The sequence below is a fragment of the Schistocerca nitens genome, chromosome 1 (genome assembly GCF_023898315.1).
Source record: "Schistocerca nitens isolate TAMUIC-IGC-003100 chromosome 1, iqSchNite1.1, whole genome shotgun sequence".
Lineage (NCBI taxonomy): Eukaryota > Metazoa > Arthropoda > Insecta > Orthoptera > Acrididae > Schistocerca > Schistocerca nitens.
This window is the reverse complement of record NC_064614.1, coordinates 1,037,320,299-1,037,338,407: the sequence shown is the minus strand read 5'-3', so window position 1 is coordinate 1,037,338,407 and position 18,109 is coordinate 1,037,320,299. Positions and strand designations below refer to the sequence as shown.

At 43.7% G+C, this 18,109-nt stretch overlaps 1 protein-coding gene across 1 annotated transcript in view; it reads left to right on the top strand.

The window, feature by feature from the left end:
• The window catches only part of LOC126224081 (epidermal growth factor-like protein 8), a 184,426-nt gene that overhangs the window by 143,447 nt on the left and 22,870 nt on the right, over positions 1–18,109 (top strand). The window contains exon 7 of the mRNA XM_049942203.1: positions 3,224–3,346. Coding sequence (XP_049798160.1) covers positions 3,224–3,346 — 123 coding nt within the window. The remainder of the gene's footprint in view (positions 1–3,223; positions 3,347–18,109) is intronic.

Genomic DNA, 18,109 nt, shown 5'->3' with positions numbered 1-18,109 from the left:
GCCGGGTGTTGGCCCTGTGTGCCTCGGTCGTATGCAGTCCTGATTGTGGCGCTCACCTGCACGGCGCCAAACACGCATACGACCATCATTGGCACCAAGGCAGAAGCGACTCTCATCGCTGAAGACGACACGTCTCCATTCGTCCCTCCATTCACGCCTGTCGCGACACCACTGGAGGCGGGCTGCACGATGTTGGGGCGTGAGCGGAAGACGGCCTAACGGTGTGCGGGACCGTAGCCCAGCTTCATGGAGACGGTTGCGAATGGTCCTCGCCGATACCCCAGGAGCAACAGTGTCCCTAATTTGCTGGGAAGTGGCGGTGCGGTCCCCTACGGAACTGCGTAGGATCCTACGGTCTTGGCGTGCATCCGTGCGTCGCTGCGGTCCGGTCCCAGGTCGACGGGCACGTGCACCTTCCGCCGACCACTGGCGACAACATCGATGTACTGTGGAGACCTCATGCCCCACGTGTTGAGCAATTCGGCGGTACGTCCACCCGGCCTCCCGCATGCCCACTATACGCCCTCGCTCAAAGTCCGTCAACTGCACATACGGTTCACGTCCACGCTGTCGCGGCATGCTACCAGTGTTAAAGACTGCGATGGAGCTCCGTATGCCACGGCAAACTGGCTGACACTGACGGCGGCGGTGCACAAATGCTGCGCAGCTAGCGCCATTCGACGGCCAACACCGCGGTTCCTGGTGTGTCCGCTGTGCCGTGCGTGTGATCATTGCTTGTACAGCCCTCTCGCAGTGTCCGGAGCAGGTATGGTGGGTCTGACACACCGGTGTCAATGTGTTCTTTTTTCCATTTCCAGGAGTGTATATGGCAAAACCTATTACCACTTAAAATGCGGGCTTTTATTTCACTGAACATGGAATTTACTTTCCCCTAGGTATTCAAAACCCTCTACATGCTCAAAATGAAAACCTGCTGCTGTCCACTTATTCAAGTTACTGTTCCCTGTTCTACGGAGTTTCATATACTCAATTTTTAATTCACTAATTTCGAGTCCTATAAGCTGTGCAGTTTGTTTCACTTCCACAGCTACTCTCTCCAATGACATCATAGTCTGTAGTCGATGTGATTTTAGTACGGCTGGGATTATACCCAGTACCTCAGCAAGGCAAAGAATTCGGTGGCAGCTGTGTTAAATTACCTGTCATAAATAAGAGGTGCGACAATAAGATAATGAGATTGATTTTCTTTGCAAGATGTGGCAACCCTGAAGGCTTGCATAGGCACAATATCTTTGACCTTGGTCTATAAGCTGCTTCTAGTCCAAGTGGCACATCGAAGCAACTGCCCAGTCTTGAGTTGTACTGTAATAAGTTAACACGTGTTTGTGTATCTCGTCACGGAAATGGAACCGCATAATATTGCGCAACGGTATGCCATTTCTTTTTGTGTTAAATTGGGTGAAAACGCGACGACAACTTACGGTAAGCTTCAGAAGGCTTTTGAAGAGGAGGCTATGTCAAGAGCTCGTTTTTCGTTGGCATAAAATGTTTAGTGAAGGCAGGACGAATGTTGAAGATGAAGACCGCAGTGGACGACCATCAACCTCACGAACGGACGTCAACTTAGCCAGGGTGCGTGAACTCGTATGATCTGATCGAAGATTATCCGTGAAAATGATTGCAGAAAAACTGAACATCAATCGAGAAACGGTAACTGAAGACCTTGGTATAAGAAAGATTTGTGCAAATGTGCCATCCCATACTGCTCTTTCAGTACAACAATTTTTAACCTCAAAACAAATTTCAGTACTATCAAAGCCATCTTATTCACCAGATATCGCTCCGTGAGACTTTTTTCTATTTCCAAGAGTCAAAACGGCGGTCAAGGGACACCATTTTCAAACAACACAAGATGTCCAAAAAGCTGTGACGAGGGTCTTGGAGGATATTACAGAAGATGAGTTCCAGAAATGTTACCAACAATGGCAGAAGCGCTGGAAAAAGTGTGTGCATTCAGAAGAGAACTACTTTGAAGGAGACAACACTAAACTTGACTAAAACGGTAAACAACATTTTTTCACATCAGTGTCATTACTTTATTGCCACACCTAGGCCGGCCAGGGTGGCCGAGCGGTTCTAGGCGCTACAGTCTGGAACCACGCGACCACTACGGTCGCAGGTTCGAATCCTGCCTCGGCAATGGGTATGTGTTATGTCCTTAGGTTAGTTAGGTTTAATTAGTTCTAAATTCTAGGGGACTGATGACCTCAGAAGTTAAGTCCCATAGTGCTCAGAGCCATTTCAACCATTTTTGAGTCACACCTAGTAATTTCACCATCTGATTAACGAGGAAAATTTCTCTTCCAGTTGCCAATAGAGCAAATAAGGAGACAGTGAAGGAAGTCGGCTTAGCACAACAAAAGATGGGTGTTCTTTATCGCCTCCCTTCACTCTGCAGCTAATTCAGTTACGACAAAGCAAATGCGAATTGTGGTTTCCATACTGTGGAAGGCTCGAGAGTCAGAGAGTCTTACCGATTTTTTGCCCCCTGCAATTATATCTGAAAATACGCTTTATTGGTATGTATCGTCTCTCTCTCTCTCTCTCTCTCTCTCTCTCTCTCTCTCTCTCTCTCTGTGCGTGTGCGTGTGTGTGTGTGTGTGTGTGTGTCTGTGTCTGTCTGTGTCTGTCTGTCTCACTGACTCTCCTCGCCGACCCTCTTCAAAATGGTTCAAATGGCTCTGAGCACTATGGGACTTAACATCTGAGGTCATCAGTCCCCTAGACTTAGAACTACTTAAACCTAACTAACCTAAGGACATCATACACATCCATGCCCGAGGCAGGATTCGAACCTGTGACCGTAGCAGCAGCGCGGTTCCAGACTGAAGCGCCTAGAACCGCTCTTCAGAGATTCATGCGCCATACCACGACATTTTGTATAATGTTCGCAATGTAGTGTGCAATTCCAAAACACATAATACTTGATTAAAGGCCTGCCCATATTTCGAAAAAAATTCGTGATCTTTCACTAGTGGAAATGATTCGGCAGTGTGAGAAATGCAAAGTTCAACAGTAATTGAAAGTCCACATTTAAATACAGGTCTCCAATAATTGGCTATGTAAGAAATTTAGATCTGAAGAGGCAATGGCATATGGCACCTAATGGAATCATGTGTAGTACGGCACTGCATTGTTCGACCAACCTTGCTTAGGCACACAATTTTATACAGGGCGCTACCACGGCTCCCGTGTGTTGCAGATGTGGACGAATGCTCTTCGAACCCTTGTGACCAGCTGTGCACCAACAGCGTCGGCAGCTTCCAGTGTGAGTGCCGCCCAGGCTTCACGCTGCTCGCCGATGGAAAGTCCTGCCGCAGCCAAGGTAACCACCAACACATCTCGTTTTCGAGTTGATCTCGAATACGAGAGAAACGTCCGCTACTTCCTCTCTTGTTTCACGACCCAACAGTAGCGAAACTGTGGAAATAAGAATACTTTGACGAATCGCTGTGATAAAAAAATCAGGGAATCAGACGGCATACAAGGAACAGTCAAATGAAAACGAGACAGATGGGAAAAAGTAAGTAAATTGTTTACTATTTCACAAGTAATCTTCATCTACATCTACATTTATACTCCGCAAGCCACCCAACGGTGTGTGGCGGAGGGCACTTTACGTGCCACTGTCATTACCTCCCTTTCCTGTTCCAGTCGCGTATGGTTCGCGGGAAGAACGACTGCCAGAAACCCTCCGTGCGCGCTCGAATCTCTCTCATTTCACATTCGTGATCTCCTCCGGAGGTATAAGTAGGGGGAAGCAATTATTCGATACCTCATCCAGATACGCACCCTCTCGGAACCTGGACAGCAAGCTACACCGCGATGCAGAGCGCCTCTCTTCCAGAGTTTGCCACTTGAGTTTGCTAAACATCTCCGTAACGCTATCACGCTTACCAAATAACCTTGTGACGAAACGCGCCGCTCTTCTTTGGATCTTCTCTATCTCCTCCGTCAACCCGACCTGGTACGGATCCCACACTGATGAGCAATACTCAAGTATAAGTCGAACGACTGTTTTGTAAGCCACCTCCTTTGTTGATGGACTAGATTTTCTAAGGACTCTCCCAATGAATCTCAACCTGGTACATGCCTTACCAACAATTAATTTTATGTGATCATTGCACATCAGATCGTTCCGTAAGCATACTCCCAGATATTTTACAGAAGTAACTGCTACCAGTGTTTGCTCCGCTATCATATAATCATACAATAAAGGATCCTTCTTTCTATGTATTCGCAATACATTACATTTGTCTATGTTAAGGGTCAGTTGTCACTCCCTGCACCAAGTGCCTATCCGCTGCAGATCTTCCTGCATTTTGCTGCAATTTTCTAATGCTGCAACTTCTCTGTATACTACAGCATCATCCGGGAAAAGCCGCATGGAACTTCCAACACTATCTACTAGGTCATTTATATATATTTTAAAAAGCAATGGTCCCATAACACTCCCCTGTAGCACGCCAGAGGTTACTTTAACGTCTGTAGACATCTCTCCATTGAGAACAACATGCTGTGTTCTGTTTGCTAAAAACTCTTCAATCCAACCACACAGCTGGTCTGATATTCCGTAGGCTCTTACTTTGTTTATTAGGCGACAGTGCGGAACTGTATCGAACGCCTTCCGGAAGTCAAGGAAAATGGCATCTACCTGGGAGCCTGTATCTAATATTTTGAGGGTCTCGTGAACAAATAAAGCGAGTTGGGTCTCACACGATCGCTGTTTCCGGAATCCATGTTGATTCCTACAGAGTAGATCCTGGGTTTCCAGATATGTCATGATACGCGAGCAAAAAACATGATGTCAGAGATATGGGCCTATAGTTTTGCGATCTGCTCGACGACCCTTCTTGAAAACTGGGACTCCTGTGCTCTTTTCCAATCATTTGGAACCTTCCGTTCCTCTAGAGACTTGCGATACACGACTGTTAGAAGGGGGGCAAGTTCTTTCGCGTACTCTGTGTAGAATCGAATTGGTATCCCGTCCGGTCCAGTGGACTCTCCTCTGTTGAGTGATTTCAGTTGCTTTTCTATTCCTTGGACACTTATTTCGATGTCAGCCATTTTTCCGTTCGTGCGGTGATTTAGAGAAGGAACTGCAGTGCGGTCTTCCTCTGTGAAACAGCTTTGGAAAAAGGTGTTTAGTATTTCAGCTTTACGCGTGTCATCCTCTGTTTCAATGCCATCATCATCATCCCAGAGTGTCTGGATATGCTGTTTCGATCCACTTACTGATTTAACGTAAGACCAGAACATCCTAGGATTTTCTGTCTAGTCGGTACATAGAATTTTACTTTCGAATTCACTGAACGCTTCATGCATAGCCCTACTTACGGTAACTTGGACATCGTTTAGCTTCTGTTTGTCTGAGAGGTTTTGGGTGCGTTTAAACTTGCAGTGAAGCTCGTAACTGTCAATACATTTACCCCACTGTGATACAAGGTGATCAATATCTTCACGGAACCGTGAATATACCCAGGCGCGCACCTCTTCATCCGAAGCAAGTGATGCCCACAACTGACTTTCTTCAGGGCTCCAAAAATATGCAAATCGCATGGGGAGAGATCGAGACTGTATGGAGGATGTGTAAAGGTTTCCCAGCGAAATATCTGCATCGTAGTCGAAACGATCGTGGCAATATGTGGGCAGGCATTATACTGCAAAACAATGATGCTGTCCGTCAATATTATTGGGCGTTTGGACTACGCTGCAGAAATTTCACTGTTAAGCCCTTATACAAACTCCATACAGTCTCGATCCCTCCCCATCCGATTTCCATATTTTTGGAGCACTGAAGAAAGACATTCGTAGCCGTAGATTTGCTTTGGACAAAGAGGTGCATGGCTGGATACATAATCATGATTCTGTTGGCACACATTTTTCGATCACGGCATTAACCGTCTTATCTCACAATGTATAAACAGTTATGGGGATTACTTTTGAAACAATAAACAATTTTGTATTCTGTTGTATATTAACCGGGGACCTAGAAACGACGGAGAGGCTCCGTCCCCACCGCAGCTGCAGTGGTCCACAGCCCCACGACGACTACCGCAGTCCACTTCACCCCTCCGCCGCCCCACACAGAACCCAGGGTTATTGTGCGGTTCGGCCCCCGGTGGACCCCCCCCAGAGAACGTCTCACACCAGACGAGTGTAACCCCTATGTTTGCGTCGTAGAGTAATGGTGGTGTACGCGTCCGTTGAGATCTTGTTCGCGCAGCAATCGCCGACATAGTGTAACTGAGGCGGAATAAGAGGAACCAGCCTGCATTCGCCGAGGCAGATTGAAAACCGCCTAAAAACCATCCACAGACTGGCCGGTTCGCCTAACCTCGACACAAATCCGCCGGGCGGATTCGTGCCGGGGACCAGGCGCTCCTTCCCGTCCGGAAAGCCGTGCGTCAGACCGCACGGCCAACCGGGCGGGTATAAACAGTTTACTTACTTTTTTTCCATTTTTCTCGTTTTCATTTGACTTCCCGTTACACATTACGAAAAGTTGGGATTATAATTGACTCTGGAATAACAAATATTATATATCTTTTTTTTTAATTCCGAAATACTATCTTCGCGGAGAGCAATGAACTATTTAGTCTCTTTATTACGATACCCAGTTTACACAGCCGTAATAAATATCTTTTATTAAGCCCTATCAATTTCGAAGGGCTCAAAGCTTCGTCAGATACACGAAGTAACCATCGACAAACTCTGCAACCGCAAAATACATTATTTCATAATCATATATCATCATCAAATATGGCTTCAGCTTTGCTGGCAACATAGTGTTGCCAGTAAAGGTGGAGTCATATTTGATGATGATCCAAGTTTATGTAATAATATACTTTGCAGCTGCACATTATGTCAGCTGACACCCGTGTGTCGTCCGCCTCCGGTAGCTGAGTAGTCAGCGCGACAGGATGTCAATCCTAAGGGCCCGGGTTCGATTCCCGACTGGGTCGGAGAATTTCTCCGCTCAGGGACTGGGTGTTCTGTTGTCCTAATCATCATCATTTCATTCCCATCGACGCGCAAGTCGCCGAAGTGGCGTCAAATCGAAAGACTTGCACCCGGCGCACGGTCTACTCGACGGAAGGCCCTAGTCACACGACATTTCCATTTACCTCGTGTGTCTAATGATGAGGCCTTGAACACTTCAAAGGAAGGCAAATTGGATTTAACGTCCCTTCTACATCGAGGTCATTAGAGACAGAGCACAAGCTCGGATTGTCTCTAGAATGGAGAAGGAAATCGGCCGTGCCTTTTAAAAGGAACCATCTTGGCATCTGCCTCGGGCGATTTAGGGAAATAACGAATAACCTAAATCTGGAGGGCTTGAACACTTCAAAATCGATATCGGCTAATAAACAGAGTTGAAAAGGAGCTCTCAGTTTCGTCCAGCGAAATGGAAAGCACGTCCGAAATCTATGATGACAGAGATCACGAAGTGAAGCCTTGCCAGAAGCAAAATCTAAAGTGTACAGACAGTCTTCGTAAGAGTGCGCAAACAGTCCAAGGAGCATTCCGAATTGAAAACCATAAACACAAGAAGGACAATAACTCTGATATCAATGGTATGTATCGAACGCCTCAGCAAACAGCGAGAACTGCTGGACACGTGCGCGTATTTACAGGCAATCTCGCGCCAGTGGATGCTTCCACAAGATGTGCTGGCAGCTGCAGTAGTACGCTCTGCGGGAACAAGCTGCAACCGTGGTATGAAGCCCAAATATCTCTGAGCCTTCCTCTATATCAACAATGGGTCTGGCGGGGAATCCGAATCACTGTCAGATACGAGAAAGAAATCATTCGAGGTGCCTTGCTGTGAAGCACTTAGTTGTTGTTGTCTCAGCGCTTCCATTCTGATTGTTTCCATAACGAATTTTCATTATGCTGTGGAGTCTCCATTGATTTTGATACTTTCTGACAGATTAAAACAGTGTGCCGGGCTGGGACTCGAAGCTGAGACCTATGCCTTTAGCGAGCACTGCACGAGTGATCTATCAACTGAGCTATCCCCGCACGACTCACGTCGCCCCATCACAGCTTTAGTTTCTCCAGTACCTCTCATTTACTTTCCAAACTTCACAGAGATACTGGCGGAACTAAACCTGTGAGGGCGAATCGAGAGTCATGCTTGGATACCTCAGTCAATTAGCGGAAAAAAAACCTCAATAGAGCACTTGCCCGCGAATGCCTAAGTTCCCATGGAGTCCCGATCCAGCACACAGTTTTTATCTGCCAGAACGTTCCACAACTGTATTTGACTGACCGAATCTTTCATTCTGCAACAGAGAGCGTACTGTTTCGAAATTTCCCATCATATTAAAACTATGTGCTGGACTGCGACCTTACCTTCTAGGGGCAGTGCTCTTACTAGAGTGCTGCAGCGGCGTGGCCTAACCGCGTGGCCCGCGCGCCCTGTGGGGTACGAGTGAGAGAGTGAATGCGCTTGGCGAACGTTGACGGAAGTTGCCTAGGATTGACGATGCTAATGACAGTCAAGTGAGCGCATGTACGCCGGCCACGCGGCTGGCCCAACCGTATGAGAGCTTGTTCTTATCCACGCGGATTTCATGCAACTGCTCTCACTTGCACATTGGTTGCGAGTTTGCAGTGTGTACATGCGCTTGGCCTAGCACCAGATTCGGGAGAAATTTATGAAATGAAAAATAACGAATACAGATGTGTCCTCGGAGTCTTTCGCTACGGCATACAGGAATAAAACGTTCTCGGTTTTCAAGCCGCGTCAATTCGAATAAAATCCTCGAGCTTTCGATGAACATCTCTCAAATAGGCATGATGACGTCATCAGCAGCCAATCAGATAGACCCAATGTGGCGCGCGCGCGTAAGTCGACCCGGACAGCTAGCGGAGCTATTGCCCTTGGCAGCACCGGTGACGTCAAGTGGCGCCAGGGACAGGCGCAACGTTTGAAACTGCCGCTCCCGCGTCGCGCATCTGTCTTTGCTTTCTTTCGATGTCCAACGCCCGCCCCCATGCCCTGCTGAGTATGTAGCCCTGGTCTCTTTTGACATTGTTGTTGTTTAAACGAATCTCGGCCGCTTCCTTTATAACGGAGTCCCAATATGTAGATGTATGATCCAACACTTTTGTATTTTCAAAGTGTATTTTATGTCCGTTTTCTAGGCAATGCTCCGCTATGGCCAACTTGTCAAGCTCCCTTTTTTTAATAGGGCGCTTGTGCTCAGTACAACGTTCCGCAACCGTGCGAATTGTTTGTCCGATATACATGCTGCCACATTCACAGGGTACACCATACACGCCGGACACTCGAAGACAATGTCGTCCTTAACAGGGCGCAACATATCTCGTATCTTGTGGGCGGGCCGGAACACTGGTCTTAGCCCATGTATCTGCAGCAGACGTCCTAACTTGCTGCTAGTTGCTCCACAATATGGCAGTAACGCAATCCGTTTGGCCTCTTCTACTGATTCACCAGATGTCTTTCGTCGGTGGCCCTTGAAAGCGTTTGCGATGTCTCTTTTGCTGTATCCATTTTCCCCGAAAACACGTTTTAAGTTCTGCAATTCAGACGGAAGGTGGTCGTCGTCAGAGATAATCTTGGCTCTATGAACCAACGTGTTCAGGACCGCTTTCTTGTGTACAGGGTGGTGGAAACTATTGCCGTTCGAGTACCGATCAGTGTGTGTTGGTTTCCGGTACACTGAATGACCAAGCTGGCCTCCTGCCTTCCGCTCAACCAAAACATCCAAGAATGGTAGCTTGCCGTGCTTCTCCATCTCTATAGTAAATTTAATGTTGGGATGGACACCATTCATGTGACCGACGAACTCCTGTAGTGTATCTTCACCATGAGGCCATGTCAGGAAGGTGTCATCAACATATCGTAGAAAGCAAGACGGCCGTAATGTCGCAGTTTGCAGTGCCTGCTCCTCGAAGTGATCCATGAAGAAATTTGCGACTGCTGGAGACAGTGGTGATCCCATGGCTCTGACGTCCGCCATCTCATAATATTCATCGCAGTACAAAAGTACGTTGTCGTTCCATCTGGAATCATTAAGTTGTTCCGTCACGTCCTAACGACAACGTGGTTTCCAGAGTATAGATGTAAATGTACATGTACATGTAGAATAGACTAAACACCTGCCCTAACAGCTTACTTTCTGACAGTCTCTTTCACCTACTTTCCAAACTTCACAGAGGCTCACCTGTATCTGAACTAGCACCCCTGGAAGACGCGTTGCCCGTTAGCACTCGTTTCAGGATATTCGTCTGCCACCAGTAATTCAGGATGAATCTTCGATGGTGTCAAGTTCCTGTGCTGCGAATCATCAGGCAAATGGTTGAATGACATTAAGCTAAAGATCCTGAAATGAGTGTCAACAAGCAGTACATCAAGAACCGGTCACGAAAGCCTCAACTGTTTTCTATTCATAGAAGAAATTATATTGCAGAGAAATCGCTAAGCCTCAGCCTAGGAGTTGTTTCCAGAATGAAGGGAGGATAAGGTTTAATACACCATTGATAAAGAAGTCAATAGAGGCAGCGCACAAACTTGGATTGGGCAGGTAATAGGCAATGTCCTTTTTAAGAGAACCATCCCAGCATTTAGCTCGACTAATTAAGAAAACCACAGAAAATCTACATCTGCATGGCCAGATCGATATTTGAGCCGCTGTCCCCCCGAATATGAGTCCAATGTCTTATTACTACACCACCTCACTAAGTTTTCCGAATAAATGGTGCAATATTTGACTTCCTGTATAAGTGGAAAAATGACTGAAACTCACACTTTGGGTTGTTTTCAGAAAAAAAAATTTAACTGTGTTGGACTTACTGAATAACTGAAGTCTTATTCCAGCATGACATTTTGTGATGTAAACACTGTAGGCGTCCCAGAATGGTGTCTACGAGCTCAGTTAGTCCAGTGAACTGAGTTTCAATAAGGTCATATTGTGTGTCTGTCCAACACAACACACCTGATAAGCTAACCAGACAAAGTGTTACTTTCCTCTTTAAAAGAGCAGACTGGTCACTTTGGGGCACTGTAGGTGGTGTAGAGGTAATACCAGGTGATCATCTGGTCATCGAACACTGACATAATTCATATTAGTGACAAGGTGTGCCGGCCGCGGTGGTCTAGCGGTTCTAGGCGCTCAGTCAGGAACCGCGCGACTGCTACGGTCGCAGGTTCGAATCCTGCCTCGGGCATGGATGTGTGTGATGTCCTTAGGTTAGTTAGGTTTAAGTAGTTCTAAGTTCTAGGGGACTTATGACCACAGCTGTTGAGTCCCATAGTGCTCAGAGCCATTTGAACCATTTGAAGTGACAAGGTGTGTATGTGTGTCAGTCAGCTGTACGGAATCAGTGCAATAAGAAGAATGGAATTTAGATGTGACGAAATGGCAGAAAGGAACTGTAATGTTTGGACATGTCCAAGGACACAGGTGCCAGATCTATTGGTGCATCCTGTCCAATGTATCATTGTGGACTGTACAAAGTACCAACAAGGAATATTATACTATTTGCAACCATGTAACATGGAGTAAGAACAGTGGATATAAAAAGATTCTGACAGGGACCAGAGATAAGTCTCACGCCTCATCAGTGACAATCAGTTTGAAGACTTGACAGGAATTACTGCCGCCAGCTAATGCAGGCACATCTCAACTAGTTTCTGAGAGAACGCTGAGAATGACACTAAATGCAATTGACATTAGGGGTCACACACCCTCGTAAATGACCATTGATAACAGTAGGAAATAAAGCTGCAAATCTTCAGTGGGCAAAACAACACAGAAATTGGGCAGTAGCTGACTTGTAAGCATGGAGTGTGGTCCAACCAGTCCTGACTTTGGTTCTTTTCCAAAGGAAGTAAGGTGTCAATCAGCAGTCCAGTCAGGTGTTTAAACTGCAGGGTGTAAAGAGCTATTTCAGGCCAGAGTTGGTTGTGTGATGTTTACACAATGTTTCTTTGGACTATGATTTGACCCTACTCATTCAGGTGACGATTAATATGTACCAAGAACTTTATGTCAACATTCTTGGTGACCGCGTGTTGCCGTTTCTTCCACATATTGATGTGTATGTCATGGACATTTCCCTTCAAAGATGGCGACAGCCATATTCAGAGAGCTATGAGACTAAGTTCCTAGTTTGATGAACACCCTTTCATACCTCAAATGAGCCACCAAATTGCCAGTTTCAATCCCATAGAAAATGTCTGTGACTATTTGGAACAGAGGATGAGATGTAACAATCAACATTCCTGCTTAAACTGCGGTGTTCCTGGATCTAATCCCCAATGAATGGCTTCAACTGGATATGACATACCAGATAAACCTTGTGGATTATCTTCCTCGCCAAACTGAGGCCATTATCAAGGCCAGAGACAATGTTACATGGTATTAGCATGATGTCTGTTGGGAGAGACTACTGCAATTTTTGTCTGATATGCTTGTCTTAGCTATGTATCAATGCTGTTTCCTTCGGTAAAAGGAAGTTACACAGATTCATCATCCTAGTTCCAAACAGCAGCAGGATATAGATTCGTGTGGATAGCCACTTCTAAAGAGCATTACTTGTTTGACTGAATACTCCCACTGTGAAGTGCATTGCAGAATACGTTTCACTTCTCATACATGGCTCGAGTTGAACACTTTCCATTCAAGAGACAGGACATTTTATTAGACCTGCATGCCTAAGCACACATTCTGTACTGTTATGAGAAATCGTTTCATGCATTTTGTAACAACTATTTTTGTAATATTGTCTTCTTCCAGTTACCGATAACATTCGGCAGTTGTGTAACATTTAATCCTGATGAGAAGTACCATGGGTAAGTTATGGGTTACTTAAAATGGTAATAATGCTTTCAATCCTGAACCATTATGTTATATTTCGTTTAAAGAGGGAAGCAAAATTTAACCTATCAGTATTAGTCCATAGTGGTCCCTTTACTTGTAAAAATAGATTTAGCATTAGATGCATAGGCACTCACTTTTGAAAATCTCGGGGTATGCCCATCATGTCACACTTTGAAACGCACATTTACCCCCTATATAATTATAGTAAACGTAAATGCTACAGAAGTAACTTAAATTATATGATCACTTGCCTAGATAGGGAGAGACTGAAACATGCTCTTCCTGACAGTTGTTTTGCTGATTAATTCGTTGAATTGAGGTTGGCAACTGACTAGAATAAAATAATAACTGGATCATTTTAGCGACCTCCCAATTCAGATGATACAATTGCTGAAAGGTTCAAAGAAAACTTCAGTTTAATTTCAAACATATATCCAACACATACAATTATAGCTGGTGGTGGCTTAAATTAACCCTCGATACGTTGGCGAAAACGTATGTTTAAATCCGGAGGTTTGCATAAAACATGGTCCGAAATTGTGCTAAACGCATTTTCTGAAAATTATTTCGAGCAGTAACGGTTGCGAAAACACACTTGATCTCTTAGCAACAAACAATCCTGAGCTAATAACGAATATCAAAACGGATACAGGGATTAGTGAACACAGGGTTGTCGTAGCGAGACTGACTATTGTAAACCCCAAATTCTCCAAAGATATACCTGCTCAAAAAAAGCAGATAAAAAATCGCCTGGCGCCTTCCTGGGAGACAATCTCCACTCCTTCCAAATTAACAATGTAAGTGTAGATCAGTTGTGGCTTGAATTCAAAGAAATAATATCGACAGCAATTGAGAGATTTTTAACAAGTAAATTAACAAACGACGGAGCTGATCCCCCGTGTTACACAAAACTGGTCAGAAAACTGTTGCAGAAAAAACGAAAAGCATGCCGAATTTATACGAACGCAAAATCTCCAAGATTGGCGATCTTTTACAGAAGCTCGAAATTTAGTGCGGACATCAGTGCGAAATTCTTATAATAGTTTCAAACCGAAACTTTGTCTCGAAACCTGTCAGAAACTTCAAAGAGTTTCTGGTAGTACGTAAAGTATACTACGGGAAATGCTGTCGACGACAGTGCTGCAAAAGCAGAGCTACTAAACACAGCCTTTCGAAATTCCTTCATCAAAGAAGAAAAAATAAATATTCCAGAATTCGAATCGAGAACAGCTGCCAACATAAGTAACTTAGAAGTAGATAGCTTTGGAGTAGTGAAGCAACTCAAATCACTAAACAAAAGCAAGTCTTCCGGTCCAGACCGTATACCAGTTAGATTCCTTACATAGCGTGCTGACGCAGTAGCCCCATACTTAACAATCATATACAACTGCTCGCTCGATGAAAGATCGGTATCCAAAGACTGGAAAGTTGCACAGGTCACACCAATATTCAAGAAAGGTGGTAGGAGTAATCCATTAAATTACAGACCCATATCATTAACGTCGATATGCAACATGTAGTGTGTCCGAACATAAGAATTACCTCGAAGAAAACGGTCTATTGACCTGCAATAAACACGGATTTAGAAAACATTGTTCTTGTGAAACGCAAGTAACTCTTGATACACACCAAGTGTTGAGTGCTATTGACAAAGGATTTCAAACTGATTCCATGTATCTAGATTTCCGGAAGGCTTTTGACACTGTACCACACGAGCGGCTTGTAGCAAAATTGCGTGCTTATGGAATGTCGTCTCGGTTCTGTGAATGGAATCGTTATTTCCTGTCAGAGAGGTCACAGTTCGTAGTAACTGACGGAAACGCATCGAGTAAAACAGACGTAATTTCTGGGGTTCCACAAGGTAGTGTTATAGGCCCTCTGCTGTTCCGTATCTATATAAACGATTTAGGAGACAATCTGAGCAGTGATCTTAGGTTGTTTGCACATGATGCCGCCGTTTATCGTCTAGTAACTCATTTGCAAGATCAAAAAAAATTGCAAAACGATTTAGAAAAGATATCTGAATGGTGCGAAAATCGGCGATTGACCCCAAATAGTGAGAAGTTTGAGACCATCCACATGAGTGCTAAAAGGAATCCGTTAAACTTCGGTTGCATGAAAAATCAGTCAAATCTAAGGGCCGTAAATTCAACTAAATACCAAGGAATTACAATTAAAAACAATTTAAACTGGAAAAAAAGCATAGAAACTGCTGTCAGGAGGCAAACCAGAGACCACTTTTTATTGACAGAACACTTAGAAAATGTAACAGATTTACCAAAGAGACTGCCTACACTACGCTTGTTCGTCCTCTTTTGGAGTACCGCTGCATGGTCTGTGATCCTTACCAAATAGGATTAACGAAGAACATCGAGAAAGTTCAAAGGAGAGCAGCACATTTTGTACTGTCGCGAAATGGGGAAGAGAGTGTCACTGACATGATACAGGATTTGGGGAGGACACCATTAAAACAAAGGCGTATTTCGTTACGGCAGAATCTTCTCATGACATTTCAATCACCAACATTCTCCTCCGAATGCGAAAATATTTTGTTGGCGCCGACCTACATAGGGAGAAACGATCGTCATAATAAAATAAGGGTAATCGGAGCTCGCAGGGAAAGATATAGGTGTTTATTTTTTCCGCGCGCTGTTCGAGATAGGAATAACAGAGAATTATTGTCAAGATGATTCGATGAACGCTCTGACAGACACTTAAGTGTGACTTGCAGAGTATCCGTGTAGATGTAGATGCAGATTCAGCTCCGTTGCGAGATCAGAATCGATGTTCAATAATGCTACATGAATTAACCCGTCATGGGTCATGGTGGCTCTTGTGTAAGTTTTCAGTCTCTGAAGTGCAGAAAACGAACGTTCTGCAGTACATGTGTCTTTAAAAGAAGTCTGGTATCGTGTTATACAGACTTATATTCTATAAGCACTTGTCGTCCTCTGTCCTAATCAAGTACTGCGCTATGCTTTCAAAGCTATCTAATTTAACATTGAGCTGATTTACCTCATCCAGCGAAATATCGCTATGAAGTGTCAATCTTATACAGTCGAGATAGTCCCCGTAAAAAGGACTAATGTAACTACTGTCTTCTTTACCTACTAAAACCTGTTCTATTTTGACAAGGTGACATTGTTTTGGGTGGAAATCTCCTTTTAAAGCCGCCTACTGTTTGATGCATTACCTAAAAAATAAAATTCGAAACTTTTCTTGAAATTATGATGAATTATATTTTTCACTACTTCCTAATTTTGAAGGCACTTTCTAGGGCATGAAAACAGTGGAGGGGCTTAATTGCAATGCATCACATTTTTCTTTGGTGCGTTCCCAATGCGATATAAATATATCTGTATTTCTGGCTCTTTGTATTGAAGATAAAACAGCATCTACAGAATTTCGAGCAAGGTGGAAATTCAATGAAGCTTTTTGAAGTACTGCATTATCATGTTGGTATGAAACAGGGTTTCAAATTTTTGAAGACATTTTAGAAATCCTTTATATTTTGCATCAGCATCGTTTCTTTCATCTTGCGTATCATTAATAAATTGCAAAAGAACTTCATAATTATTATCTATGCACAACGGAGACACAACACCAAGTGATCTCGATCGGTAGTACAGGCATCACTGCACAACACGCATGCACCACCTCCTTGGGCACCTCGACCAACTTCATAGCCATGAGTATCTGAAATCAACTGTTTAAGATTTCCGAATTTTCCTAGCGTCTTGGGTGAACCACGGATAAATCAAATCAAATCTTAGAGAATTGACGGAATATCTCTTAATACTGGAATGGTATTAAATGAGTCCTGAACAGTTAAATTTAGGGAATGTGCGAAGCAGTGAACGTAAATAGCCTTGGGTTCAGTTTCTTTTATCCGTGACTGTAATCCTCGCAGACAACGACTCACGTTTGTTGCGCCATCATAGCATTGCCAACGACAATTGTTATTACCAGACACATAATATATTAGGCCTAATAATATATCCTTCACAGATTTAAACAGGGTATTTGAATGAATAAATGGGAGCTCACAAAAACCACAAAACAACTCACGAACAACAAAATTTTGATCAACAGTACGAAAACAGACATCTGCTCTCTGATATATCGGATGTCTCGTCCGACATTAATGTATACAAATCATGTTCTTTTCTTTGTTGAATCAAAATTCTTATCAATGTTGTAATTTCATTAATCATGTCATGATACACTGGAACGTAATTTCAGAAGATTGACAAAATTAGAAGACTCGTCAACATGATCACGTAAGGCCAATCCTTGGCAAACTAAGAACATCATTGAAGTAAAAATTTTCCTTAAACAAATTGTAGCCGCGTGCATTTCTTTTGTTTTAGAATGGCTAACTTACGCTTTTTCCATAGAATTATTTGTACTAACTGAACACATATGCAAATTACTTTTTTTCATGAGATTTAAGTCGTTTTAGGGTAACGGACCAGTTCTTAAAGTTGTACTTAACGAATGCATTATAGTAATCCTTGTTCACAGTAACAGTTTTTGGAGGCACTCTCTTGTTTTCACCACGTAGACCTACACAACAAAAATAAACTCCGTCATCTTTTTCGTCATGCTGAATCCATGTGTATAATTTTATCCTACTTTTTTTTTTTTTTTTTTTAAAACTCCCTGCGGTTGCCACTTTCAGTGCCGGTATAATTTTTCGTGGAATTTCAGAGATTTCAATGTCAGGCTGCCGAAGATCGATTACTTTTTACTGCTACACGCTGTGGATTCGATATCACCATCACGATTATCAGTCGAAGTCCTTTTGTATTTCACTATATACTTATCCATTTTAACGATTTTGGTCACGCAAGACATGAAGACATAATATAATTCGAAGCACTGGTGACGCAGGTCAAACACAACTCAAACTAACGTCCAGCGGTCTACACGTTCTGGGTTCTGACTATTAATATCTCGTTCTTCGTTCAATTATCGAAGTCTGGAAATTCAAATTCAGCCAAGTTACACTATATCAAACATGATTTCACTAGAAAAAAATTCTCGCTGGCTGTTGCCTTTCGTGATCGTTGCAGAGCTGCCAAATAAGGCACAAAGAACTTCGCCATTGTCATTACTATGTATGATTGGAATACTCTCTTTCAAATTCTGAAGGTGGCAGGGAGCGAAAGGCTATTTACAATTTGTACAGAAAGCATATGGCAGTTATAAGAGTGGAGGGGTATGAAAGGGAA